Source organism: Siphateles boraxobius, unplaced genomic scaffold, assembly GCF_051911475.1.
Source record: "Siphateles boraxobius isolate OS27281-9 unplaced genomic scaffold, OSU_SipBor_1 4, whole genome shotgun sequence".
Classification (NCBI taxonomy): Eukaryota; Metazoa; Chordata; class Actinopteri; order Cypriniformes; family Leuciscidae; genus Siphateles; species Siphateles boraxobius.
The window spans coordinates 628372-642500 of NW_027509030.1; the positions used below are offsets into that span (position 1 = coordinate 628372).

The window sequence follows — 14129 nt, forward strand, 5'->3', positions numbered from 1 at the left end:
TTCTTCGTGTAAAGAAGCTGCTAAAGTCAGCGAATAAAACACTGACACAATGATGAACAAGAAGCAATAACATATCGTCTTACTGAATAATAAAGTAAACATAATTTCTTAATTTATCTATGTAAAAAAAACTCATTGTTTAACTGGCTACTCTCTGCTGTCTCAGACGACGACATCACTTCCTGTCGGATAGCAGAACTTCTGTTGGGTGCAATTCATAACCTCACCACTAGATGCCGCTAAAAATCACACACTGCATCTTTAAGAGCATTCCAGGGAAATGTTGTACATACGGGCCCTTTTTTGAGTTTCGTTTCCTCGGAGAGAGAAGGAACCATCAGGAGCTGATCTGGAGTCAGTGTTCAGACAGAAACTCACTCTCTGACCCGTATATAAACTCATCAATCATGGCGGAGGACACGATCCTGCAGGTTCTGTGCGGGAATCACGGAGCGATGGATTACGAGCGACTCCTGGACATTTCATTCGGGCTGACAGAAATATCACCTCAGAATTCCCTGGATAAAATCCTGCGGGAAAGCGGCGCCTTCACAGTCATACACCGGGACGAAAATAAGGAGGTTTTCGCACGAACTAAAGTCAAATTGTGTCGAAGGAGAGAGTGTGACGAGCAGTTCTGTGGAGACCTTCATATGTGCAAATATGAGCTGATGACGGGACGCTGTAACAGGTGTGTGTGTGTGTGTGTGTGTGTGTGTGGAGACCGGTGGACTACGTGGGGCAAGTTGTCACAGAACTTAAAATATATAATTTATTGGATAACAAACATATGATGAAGAAATAAAGATGCCCAAACACACTTTACAATCAGAACATCTGACAGACAGACGGTGTGTTGCTAATCCACTAAAACACCAGCTGATTCAAACACACGAATACATTCAGTCAAGAGAAAAGATATAAACACGATCTGATGAATACGGAAGCCCATTTATTTCCACATGAGAAACAAGTGTCATACAAATCAGAACTATGACATACAAAAGTAAAACATTATGACATACTTATAACTTTGAGACAAAAAGTTTAAACTATGCGGTAAAAACTTGAAATTATGACATACTAATATAATTTTGAAATAAAAAACTGAAACTATGCGATAAAAACTTAAAATTATGACAAGCTAAGTCAATTATGAGATAAATAGACCTAGTCAAAATGATGACATAATCAGATTACAAAATAGGAATTATGTCAAACGAAGTCATAATTATGAAATTAAGGTTATGTTTACACGACAGCAATGTTTTTCCTTAGTGTTGTTGTGTGTTGTGAGAAGTTGTGTAAACGATCCCGTTCACCCGGATCCGGGAAATCCATCAACTTCGGTCATTTCTGACTGGAATTTTTTAAATAAATAATTTTTAAAAATCTTAGCTTCATCGAAATGTTACGAAACTTAGTGACTTTTATGGTACTTGAAAAAAATAGTCACTCGGGACCTTCGGTCACTGTTATAGGAAATGAATGGGAAATTGGCAAAAAATATGAAAATACAAAGTACACACACACACACACACACACACACACACACACACACACACACACACACACACACACACACACACACACACACACACACACACACACACACAGGGAAATATGAGACTGGTGAAACTGTAACAGAGAAATGTGAGAATATGTTAAATAAAATACAGTTACAGTTAGTTACAAATACAGTTAGTATGTAAATAATATGTAAATATAGTTAGAGAAATAAAAAAAGCGTTTTAAATATCATCATAACTATATTTACATATTATGTGCATATTATTTACATATTCAATGAACAGTAACTCTTATTCAAAAGGAAACAGCAATTATGAACAAAAAACTAAAATAACAGCAAAAGTATAATAGTAATAATTTTTATATACTGTAAAGTTTTAAATATCATCCTGATTTCCATTTACTGTTTGATAATTATTATACTTTTGCTGTTATTTTATTTTTTTGTTCATAATTGCTGTTGCCAATTTTGAATAAGAGTTATTGTTCATTGAACTGTACAAAAAATCATTTTAAACCAAACAAACAAACAAAAAACTTGACAAAAATAGTCTTTGAGAATCTCTTATTATATATTAAAATCCACAACCTGAAAAAAAATAGGCAAATATGTGCAAAACAACTAGAATTCAGAAGCATTTCTACAGAGAGCTGTAAATCCATCTAGTGGTTACAATATGATATTGCATGATAATTATGCTCAATACTTCCAACAGATGGCACCAATCTGCTTTTTTCTATAGATCTAGTCTCTAATTTAACCTGAAATACAGCATTAATTAACAAATAATAAAAATTATATATATATATATACATTTTCTATTATATTCAATGGGAAAAAATGGATCATAATTATTGCATAAATATTAATTATTATCATAGAATTCTCTCAAAACACCAGAAAAATATTATTGAACAAAAATACATTTCATTGATTTTACTGAAAAAAATAACATTTTGATGTCACTAATGACGTGAAAGTCCAATGTGTGACTGGAAAACAAAGTACCCCAGAGGGTTAAAAGCGCTGTATTCTTCTGCCAGGCCAGTAGATGGCGACGTCACTTCGCAAAGAAACACCATTCGCCTATAGACTGAACACATAATGCGCAAAGTTGCGGTTTTGTAGTTTACACGGAAACGATAACGGTATAATTTTCAAAAACTTGCACTTTGAAATCGTTTTAAAAAGTTTGTGAACCGGCAAAAGCGAATAAAATGTTTTACTTAGTTAGAAACTGTGTCTTGTAAACGGCCTCTAAAAAGTCTAAATTGAGATAATTGATGTTGACATATCAAGTGATAATAACAACCTGCTTAATTACTTATTATTGTGTTTTACTGATTAATAATTGTTAAAAAGTTGTCTTCGTGTTATAATTCTGACTTAAAATGTCATATCCACTTTTTATTATGATTTGTTTTTATGTCATAATTAAGCTTTACCAAAGTATGATTTTTTTTCTACGTTTTTTTTTTTTTTTTGTTGGAAATAAGCTTCCACATTTTATGTCATGATTATGATTTACCAAAATACGATTTTTTTCTCATCAGATTACTTTTTTGAAGTAAAGTAACGCATTACGAGTAACGTGCATTACGTAATGTTTTTCTTTTGTGGTGGAAATGAGCTTCCACAGATGAAGAACATTCAGACAGGACTTTGAGCGTGTGTGTGTGTGTGTGTGTGTGTGTGTGTGTGTGTTTCTAAGGCATGGCTGCAGTTTTGGACACCAGCAGCTGCGATCCGAGCACAACATGAGGATCCTGCGAGCGCATCACATGACCCGCCTGAGCCGAGAGGATCTGCGTGTGTTATTGCTGCAGTCCGACAGCGCGCTCCTGCCTCCCGTGAGCCGGTCACATGTTCACTTCCTTCACTACTGATGGGCGGTTAGGGCTCGGCAAAAAAATAAATTAAATAAATACATTTTTCGATTAATTTTTAACATGTGGTTGATTCAACATCGATTCTCAAAAGCCACGAATCATTTTTTTCCCCATATTTATTTATCCATCGCCCAAAAGCCAGTATTAGTTTTCCTCCACTGTTCATTGCCTTGCATTTACAGCAAATGCTGTGAGATTTTATGTTTGTTTTATCTTAAACATAATATAACCTGATCCTGTTTCGTCAAGACACGCCTCCAATTTTTCCTCTTGCCTCACAATCCTGTGTATTCACTGACTGTATGCATTTGAAATATAGAGTTTAGAGTTTAACATACAAGTTTGTGGCTCTTAATTTCTTTTTATTAATTAACCACTTGTTAGTAAACTTATGTTCACTGTTCTTTTTTATAACTATAGGATTTATATTAAGTCAAGTCACCTTTATTTATACAGCGCTTTTTACAATACAGATTCAAAGCAGCTTTACAGAGATAACAGGAAAATAATGTTGTATTAATATTGTTAAATATAAAATTAAATGTCCCTATTAAATCTATATTCACTGAGTTGAATCTGGAATCGAATTTAGAATCGAAATCGAATGGAATTGGAACATCTGAGTTGCAGCGCGCTCATGTGTGTGTGTGTGTGTCGTCGTCTTCTCAGGTGTGTGTGATGTTCAACCGAGGGCCTGACGGGATCTGTCCCGACGGAGAGAAGTGCACTCGACTGCACATGTGCGAGGACTTCCTCCGGGGGCGCTGCGGCCGCACGGACTGCAGCCGGACCCACGACTTCCAGGAGCCTCGCGCGAGACGAGTCCTGTTCTCCAGAGGAGTGTGTCGTCAGCTGATGGACAAGCTTCCCTTCGTCTACCGCAACATCCTGGCTCTGAAGACTCGACAGGAGCGCGGGAACACGGAGAGCGTCCGGACGCGCAGGATCGAGCCGGAGACTAACACAGGTGTGCCGGGGATCAGTGTCGTGTGCAACTCGTTACAAGTAACTTGAGTTATGTAATCAGATTACTTTCTCAAGTAACTCGTAAAGCAATGCATTGCTTTTTCAATTTACAACAAAATATCTGAGTTACTTTTTTCAAATAAGTAACGCTAGTTACTTTTTCACATTCATTGACTGACAGCTCTCCTGTCCTCATGTTGAGACAAATCGAAGTGTGTGTGTGTGTGTGTGTGTGTGTGTGTGTGTGTGTGTGTGTGTGTGTGTGTGTGTGTGTGTGTGTGAGAGAGAACATGATGGTTATTGTAGTTCTAGACTAAATGTGAGCGTGCATTTACTCATCTCACTTGCACAAAAATATGTCAATATTCCTCAAAATGAATAAAATCAGTGAAAAGCAGAATCAGAATACTATGCAAACCTCCAATAACTAAATATGTTAAATAAAACATACATTTGAGTGCATTTAATCTCACTTTATTGACCAGTGTACTTGCTTCTGACCTTCGATGATTCAGTCAAAACATTACACTTAATTTTAGCATTTACTCTCCCTTTCGAGTGCCACAGGCAAAGCATGCTTGGAAATAGAAATCCTAGCCCATGTTGAGTTAAATTTAAGTTAGTCTAAATTAAAATATGTAATTTAATAAATCTAAAATCAATTATACAGTTCAGTTTACTTAAATATATCAGTTCTGTGGACTTGAAAGAAAAAGAAAGTGCTAAATACTCATACAAGTTAATTTTAAATTTAAGTTTGTCCTACTCAAACCAATGAATTATTTTAAGTGTTAGTGTTCACAGTTTGGTTTATTAGTGAAGCAACGAGAATATTTGCCTCATATTATATTTGATCTCATCTACAGAGAACGAGATCTGCCTGTCCTTTCTCGTCAGAGGCTTCTGCGGAGACGGTACGTGTGTGTGATAATATCTCGGGTGGTTGCTAGGGTGTTGCGATGTGGTTGCTAGGGAGTTTCTATGTGGCAGCTCTACAGAAGACAATAGTGTCATTATTCAACTCAATTCAGTTTTGTGTTGATTCGGTTTAGTTCAATACAGTGTCAATGTTATATGTTGCAAAATTAATATTGTCATTATTTAGATCAATTCAGTTCAAATGGTCTCATCCGATAGTGCTTTGAAATCGATTATAATATGGAATATTATTGTCTTTTTTGGTCACGATGATCGACTGACTGAATATATTATAAAGTTACTCACCAAATACATAACCAAAACATTTAATGAACTGCATTCACCTTGTACCGGACCAGCTGGTTTTTTAATTCCATTCATATTTTAACACCACATTGTTGATAACAAATACATATACACACATGCAAGAAGTCACAGTGTGAACAGAAATAAGGCACCTTGTGCATCTTTTATTGTTGGGTTGTTATTGAATCACACGGCATTAGTAGATGAGTGAGATTCAGATGTCAGCGTTTCTGTCTGCAGATGAATGCAGCAAAACACACTTTAAAATGCCCTATAAGTGGGAGGTGAAGGTGGGCCCAACATGGCACGACTTACCCCAGAATCAACAGATTGAGCGTGATTACTGTGACCCATCCAACATACACAGGTGTGTATGCTTGGTAGTAAATCATGTCGTTCCTTTCGAGTGTTATGTAACTTATATAATACATATTTTTAATGAAACCTCCATGTCTATGGAAAAACTGAATGAATAATATGTGTTGCGCCTTTCTGCTCCTGGACAGTTCTGGAAACGAGCCCATTTGTTTTGAGGAAATGACTCTGGGTCTCGACGAGGTCCGGCGTCTCTCTACAGAATCGTCTGCGCTGCTTCCCGACTCCATGCTCCTCACCACCTCCTGGAACTGGTACTGGAAAGACGAGTACAATCGCTGGATCCAGTACGCAACAATAGTATGTTTGATCGTCTGCTTAAAGTGTTAATGAGCAAATAGTTTCTGGTGATCAGTGTTGGGGGTAACGCATAACGAGTAAAGTAACGCATAACGAGTAAAGTAACGCATCACAAGTAACGTGCATTACGTAATCATATTACTTCTGTGATGTAACGAGTAAAGTAACGCATAACGAGTAAAGTAACGCATCACAAGTAAAGTAACGCATCACAAGTAACGTGCATTACGTAATCATATTACTTCTGTGATGTAACGAGTAAAGTAACGCATCACAAGTAATGTGCATTACGTAATCATATTACTTCTGTGATGTAACGAGTAAAGTAACGCATAACGAGTAAAGTAACGCATCACAAGTAAAGTAACGCATCACAAGTAACGTGCATTACGTAATCATATTACTTCTGTGATGTAACGAGTAAAGTAACGCATAACGAGTAAAGTAACGCATCACAAGTAAAGTAACGCATCACAAGTAACGTGCATTACGTAATCATATTACTTCTGTGATGTAACGAGTAAAGTAACGCATCACAAGTAATGTGCATTACGTAATCATATTACTTCTGTGATTTAACAAGGAACATTACAATTAACATGCATTACATAATCAAATTACTTCTGTGATGTAACAACACATTACAAGTAGCATGCATTACTTAATCATATTAACCCAGATTTTTGATGTAACTAATTACTTTGTAAATTTACACATTATTTAAATTATTATTATAATTTTTTTAAGTAATGCAAGTTACGTTGCACTTTAAATAATTTGCTTAGAGTAATGATTTGTTTCTCAGTAAAGAAACACCTGCAAGTTCTGGAAGAGAGCGTAATGCATTACTTTCCGTAAAAAGTAACTATGTAATTAGTTTTTTAGGGAGTAATGGAATATTGTAAAACAATAGTTTTAAAAGCAACCTACCGCATCACTGCTGCTGATAAACATGTTTCTTTTTCTCAGGCAGAGATGCACCGACTGTCTTCAGTCAGCAGTGAGAAGCTGGAGCAGAAATATCAGGAGTATTTACAGCAGAATCAAGAGGATTCTGGGATCAAGTTCACAGCGGGAAACCGTTTCTACGAGCTCAGTTTCACAGGTTTGTTGTTATAAGCCAGTGCTCTGTGCGGGTTTCAGCTGTATTAAGATTTGAACGGTAACACTTTACAATAAGGTGCATTAGTTAACATTAGTGAATGTATTTACTAACATGATCTAACAATGAGCAATACATTTGTTACAGTATTTAGTAATCTTTGTTAATGTTAACTCATAAAAATACAGTTGTTCATGTTAGTTCACAGTGCATTAACTAATGTTAACAAATGCAACCGTTGATTTTAATAACGTATTAGTAAATGTTACAATCAATATTAACTAAGATTATTAAATAATGAAGAAGTATTGTTCATGTTAACTAATGAACCTTATTGTAAAGTGTTATCATTTGAACATTACTGCTAATCTTGTTCACAGACATGAAACAACGAAATGAAGCTAGCGGCACAGAGAGACCCGTCAGGCGACGGCCCGCGTTCGTTTCATCAGTCGACGTCCAGAAGGCTAAAGCGAGGTGACGGCGCTCACATGTGTCCTGTGTGATGATGTTATGCTTCTGACTGTTGTCTTGTGTTATTCAGGGTGATCTTTGTTTTCCAGAGTTTGTGGTGCCAGCAAGACTAAATTTTCTAAAGGTGTTCCTGGATTTTGGGACCATTCTGCGATTCCTAAATCTGGATTTCAGGTTCAGTTTTTTTTGTCAAGTCACCTTCATTTATACAGCGTTTTTAACAATATGGACTGTTTCAAAGCAGCTTTACAGTGATAATTGGAAATGAAAGTAATAGAGATTGTTTAGGCTTTACAGCAGCTCTAGAATAAAGTTATTGTCCAGCTAAAGTTAATTTTGATTGATTCACTTCCGTTGCAAAGATCATTAGTTATTAACTTAGCGGCCGCTAACACACACCGTTCTAACAGAAAACAGAAACTTTAATGTGTTCCGGCCGTTCATTTACACAACAACAGTGTTAGAGCCTCGAGAACACAAACTTTGAAATAGGTTCCAAAGTGCATATTTTTGTGATGATCTTAGTAATTTCATCATCATCGCTGCTCTCTAATAAAACAGATCTCTTGTTTATTTGCAGAGACTCCGTCTCCCTCCGTCTCACAGAGATTATGTGAGAGTCCAGGAGCGCTTCAATGAAAGTCTGAGGGGTTTTACTGTCCGACAGATCGAGCGTGTGCAAAACAGGGAACTCTGGGAAAACTTCATGATGTGGGTATCAGTTCAGGCCTGTTGAGGAGAATTGATTATTTGCCACAAATCTTTAAATCCCAGTTTTATTTGCATAAACATACTTTTTTGCAGGAAAAAAGAACAAATGAAAATTGCAAACAAATGTGAGCGATATCATGAGCGGCTTTTATTCCACGGCACTAGATCCTCTCTTGTCGATGGTGTGTGTCACAGAAACTGTGACTTTCAGGAGGTTGATGCAGCAGCTTATGGAAAGGGTATGTTTTATCATAAGTAGAACCCAGCTAACTAAAATATGTTGTAGGAACGTTTAGCTAACATATGAGAACAGTATTTCTGAATGTTCCCTGAACGTCCAGTTTTTTTAATCAGATTACTTTTGTGATGTAACGAGTAAAGTAACACATTACAAGTACATGCATTACATAATCAATTACTTTTGTGATGTAACAAGTAAAGTAACACATCACAAGTACATGCATTACGTAATCAGATTACATTTGTGATGTAACAAGTAACACATCACAAGTACATGCATTATGTAATCAGATTACATTTGTGATGTAACAAGTAAAGTAACACATCACAAGTACATGCATTACATAATCAGATTACATTTGTGATGTAACAAGTAAAGTAACACATCACAAGTACATGCATTACGTAATCAGATTACATTTGTGATGTAACAAGTAACACATCACAAGGACATGCATTACGTAATCAGATTACATTTGTGATGTAACAAGTAAAGTAACACATCACAAGTACATGCATTACGTAATCAGATTACATTTGTGATGTAACAAGTAAAGTAACACATCACAAGTACATGCATTACGTAATCAGATTACATTTGTGATGTAACAAGTAAAGTAACACATCACAAGTAACGTGCATTATGTAATCAGATTACATTTGTGATGTAACAAGTAAAGTAACACATCACAAGGACATGCATTACGTAATCAGATTACATTTGTGATGTAACAAGTAAAGTAACACATCACAAGGACATGCATTACGTAATCAGATTACATTTGTGATGTAACAAGTAAAGTAACACATCACAAGTACATGCATTACGTAATCAGATTACATTTGTGATGTAACAAGTAAAGTAACACATCACAAGTACATGCATTATGTAATCAGATTACATTTGTGATGTAACAAGTAAAGTAACACATCACAAGTACATGCATTACGTAATCAGATTACATTTGTGATGTAACAAGTAAAGTAACACATCACAAGTACATGCATTATGTAATCAGATTACATTTGTGATGTAACAAGTAAAGTAACACATCACAAGTACATGCATTACGTAATCAGATTACATTTGTGATGTAACAAGTAAAGTAACACATCACAAGTACATGCATTACATAATCAATTACTTTTGTGATGTAACAAGTAAAGTAACACATCACAAGTACATGCATTACATAATCAATTACTTTTGTGATGTAACGAGTAAAGTAACACATCACAAGTACATGCATTACGTAATCAGATTACATTTGTGATGTAACAAGTAACACATCACAAGTACATGCATTATGTAATCAGATTACTTTTGTGATGTGACGAGTAAAGTAACACATCACAAGTACATGCATTACGTAATCAGATTACATTTGTGATGTAACAAGTAAAGTAACACATCACAAGTACATGCATTACATAATCAATTACTTTTGTGATGTAAAGAGTAAAGTAACACATCACAAGTAACGTGCATTATGTAATCAGATTACTTTTGTGATGTAACGAGTAAAGTAACACATCACAAGTACATGCATTATGTAATCAGATTACTTTTGTGATGTAACAAGTAAAGTAACACATCACAAGTAACGTGCATTATGTAATCAGATTACTTTTGTGATGTAATAAGTAAAGTAACACATCACAAGTAACGTGCATTATGTAATCAGATTACATTTGTGATGTAACGAGTAAAGTAACACATTACAAGTAACGTGCATTATGTAATCAGATTACTTTTGTGATGTAACAAGTAAAGTAACACATCACAAGTAACGTGCATTATGTAATCAGATTACTTTTGTGATGTAATAAGTAAAGTAACACATCACAAGTACATACATTATGTAATCAATTACTTTTGTGATGTAACGAGTAAAGTAACACATCACAAGTAACGTGCATTATGTAATCAGATTACATTTGTGATGTAACAAGTAAAGTAACACATCACAAGTACATGCATTATGTAATCAGATTACATTTGTGATGTAACAAGTAAAGTAACACATCACAAGTACGTGCATTATGTAATCAGATTACATTTGTGATGTAACAAGTAAAGTAACACATCACAAGTAACGTGCATTACGTAATCAGATTACTTTTGTGATGTAACGAGTAAAGTAACACATCACAAGTACATGCATTATGTAATCAGATTACTTTTGTGATGTAACGAGTAAAGTAACGAGTAACCCTTTACAAATTGAAATGTTTTAAAAAGCGAATTTGCTTGTAATTTCTAATTTCCCCCCTTATTTGTCAGGGATTTATTTCTCAAAGAACGCCAGGTACTGGGACGAGCGGACTGATGAGTTTGCAGTGAGGAGTGTGTTCGTGTGCAGGGTGTTGGTCGGGTACTACACTCGAGGAGCGGCTCGTTTTCGCCATCCTCCGGCCAAACGCGCTGAAGGAAGTCTGTACGACAGCTGTGTGGATGATACACGTGACCCCTCTATCTTTGTGGTGTTTGACAAGTCTCAGATCTACCCTGAGTTTCTTATTACGTACGAGGATAAGAATAGCATGTGTGAGTGGGTGGGGTCGGGGTTTGGCGCGTGTGACGTCTCTCTGGCGGCGGGGATTGCTCAGGAAAACACAAAAGAAACAAGGCAAACCTCTAAAGCCACAGAACCAGAGCAAACCTCAGTCATCATCGACTCTGGATCTGCCGGCTCACTCGAGGGTCCAAATTCTGTCCCAGAACACACTTCATTCTCCGGAGGAACAGGCTCTCTCATTACAGTCTTAAGTTCAACGTTAGACGCAACTGTGGGTGTCACCTCTGCACTTCCTGTTTTAGCTGAACGCGCCTCCACTGCACTTCCTGTGTCAAATCAATGCAACTCCATTGCACTTCCTTTCTCAGATAAACGTCTCTTTTGTGCACTTCCTGTCTCAGATAAACGTGCATCCACTGAACTTCCTGTCTCAGCTGAACGAGCCTCCACTGCACTTCCTGCTTTAGCTGAACCCGCCTCCACTGCACTTCCTGTCCCAGCTGAAAGCCCCTCCCCTACACTTCCTGTCTCTGCTGCATTTCCTGTCTCAAATGAATGCACCTCCATTGCACTTCCTTTCTCAGATAAACGTCTCTTTTGTGCACTTCCTGTCTCAGATAAACGTGCATCCACTGCACTTCCTGTCCCAGCTGAAAGCGCCTCCCCTACACTTCCTGTCTCTGCTGCATTTCCTGTCTCAAATGAATGCACCTCCATTGCACTTCCTGTCTCAGATAAACAACTCTTTACTGCACTTCCTGTCTCAGCTGAAAGTGCCTCCACTGCACTTCCTGTCTCAACTGCACTTCCTGTCTCAGATAAACACCCATTTACTGCACTTCCTCTCTCAGCTCCGCTTCCTGTCTCAAATAAACGCCTCTTTACTGCACTTCCTGTCTCAGTTGAAACCGCCTTCACTGCACTTCCTGTTTCCCCTGCACTTCCTGTTTCCCCTGCACTTCCTGTCTCAGATGCTCCTAGAACGCCTCTCCATCCGGATCTGTCGGCTCAGAGAGCTGAGAGTTCACGGCGTCATCAGTGTGTGAGTGTCACAGATGAGTCCAGGCTGTCCATGGGATCCCAGAGCACCGTGAAGTATTCGGTGAAGAACATGCCGTCTCAGAGTTGGTCTCGCTCCAGCGAATCAGCGTCGAGCTCCTCCACGCGTTCCTCTCATCACCGCCGCCTCCTTCCACACGATCACACGGGAAGCTCTTCATCAGGGACAAACCCACACAATCCTGAAGCGCAGAAGAACAAATGTGTCGTGATGTGATCTGTGATCATAATATGTGTCAAGTTGCATTAGCACAAGCTAATATTTGTGTTTCGATTGTTCATTAAAACATTATCAGTCGAGTTTAAAACTTTAAGTTATTCAAATGAATATCAGGACGTGACTTTTTTGCATCTTGACAATGCTAACAGTTTATTGACATATTAAATATTAACCTGTACACTATCAAAAATGTAGACTTTATGAAAGCACTTCCTGTGTTATCCAGCATCATTTAGTCTCACATAATCAACATTTGCCACTGAATGTGTTTATGAATATTTGTTTTTAACAGGTGCTGCTTTTCTGCTTTTGATCAACATCTGATTTATGTGTGAAATCCGATGCAGCACTATTCTGGTGGTCTGTGATATTGCACTGATAGTCCACTTTAAGAGCAATAAACACACAGATAAAACTGTCGTCTTGCTTCTCAATCATATTTCCAGTCCACTAATCGAATCGATGAAGATTTACATCTTTTCCACTAGTGCAGAATCAGATCCTGAGTAGCAGCAACGCACCCCTCCGGCTCTGCGCATGCGCGCGTATGTACCTCTCATTAAATATCCATAAGGATGAGACTGTTCGTCCAATCGGCTGCGAGTAAATTAATGCGGCGAGTCCCGCACGTTCCCGTCATGCACCGTGAGCCCGAGCGCTGGTGCTGGAGTCAGTGTGGCACGAGCACGGACGTTTCTGAGGTAAATAAACCAAATCTGGCTTCATTTATGACATTTTTAATTTATTTATTGCCTTTTCTGTAATGTGTCATTACTGACAATTAGTACACAAGGTAATATCTGGTAAATATACTAAATATTGTATTTTCCTTCTCCGTTTTTTGATGGTTGGGTATTTAAAGATGCTGTGTGATAATACAACACGTCTAAATTAAGGGTAATTGTGAAAACCTCATAATGTATGTTATATTTACCAACTGTGATTGTGATAGAGAATATTGATATTGATGTCGGTGAGGGAATCCCTTCATATATCGATCTATTCATTCTCAAACCTCACAGCCGCCTTTATTCACTTCTGTTTTTTTAATCCTCATTAATTATTCATCATGAAAATATCTGAACACTTATTATTCTTCTGTCCTGCGCGAGAACAGTCTTATTTATTCAGTGTATGGTCAGCACGCAGGCAGACGCCGTTAGATGTCACTCCCACTGCGCATGCGCAGGTGTTTGACTCGGCTCGTGTGTTTGACTGAACTGTTATTATCATAGGATTATTATACATGTCAATCAAACGCGACGCAACGCGGTAAACCTGGCAAGCGCGTCACCGCGTCACAATACATCTCATTATCATATTCTAGTTGTTCTAATTAGCTGTGGGTCGGTGTCATTGTTTAGGAGGCACTTTCTTTCTATTTTTCTTTTTTTACCCTACTTTTATTGTGTATAATTAATTTAGCATGGGATTAATCAACAGACAATTAACTTAGATATTATTTATTTATTGGATATATCTATCCATCCATCTATCTATCTATCTATCTATCTATCCA

General features: G+C 37.3%; 2 protein-coding genes across 4 annotated transcripts in view; both read left to right on the forward strand.

Annotated features, from left to right (window-relative positions):
* The first annotated feature begins 294 nt into the window (after positions 1 to 294).
* LOC143706026 (protein mono-ADP-ribosyltransferase PARP12-like) lies at positions 295 to 13029 on the forward strand. 2 transcript variants are annotated; one of them, XM_077197567.1, is made up of 13 exons: positions 320 to 691; positions 3243 to 3381; positions 4090 to 4387; positions 5253 to 5300; positions 5851 to 5977; positions 6117 to 6285; positions 7255 to 7390; positions 7768 to 7864; positions 7951 to 8035; positions 8442 to 8572; positions 8666 to 8811; positions 11097 to 11841; positions 11893 to 13029. In XM_077197567.1, exons 1-13 carry the CDS (start codon positions 408 to 410, stop codon positions 12605 to 12607), a joined length of 3120 nt encoding a protein of 1039 aa, XP_077053682.1. In that variant the 5' UTR covers positions 320 to 407; the 3' UTR covers positions 12608 to 13029. The 2 variants fall into 2 exon arrangements, with proteins under 2 accessions (XP_077053681.1, XP_077053682.1); XM_077197566.1 differs by having other exon boundaries at positions 295 to 691; positions 11097 to 13029.
* A 220-nt stretch (positions 13030 to 13249) lies between these two features.
* syn3 (synapsin III) overlaps positions 13250 to 14129 on the forward strand; it is a 70442-nt gene continuing 69562 nt past the window's right edge. The window contains exon 1 of one of the 2 annotated variants that reach the window (XM_077197572.1): positions 13250 to 13311. The gene's annotated coding sequence lies outside the window, so the exon portion shown is untranslated. The remainder of the gene's footprint in view (positions 13312 to 14129) is intronic. The other variant, XM_077197573.1, reaches the window with a different exon arrangement.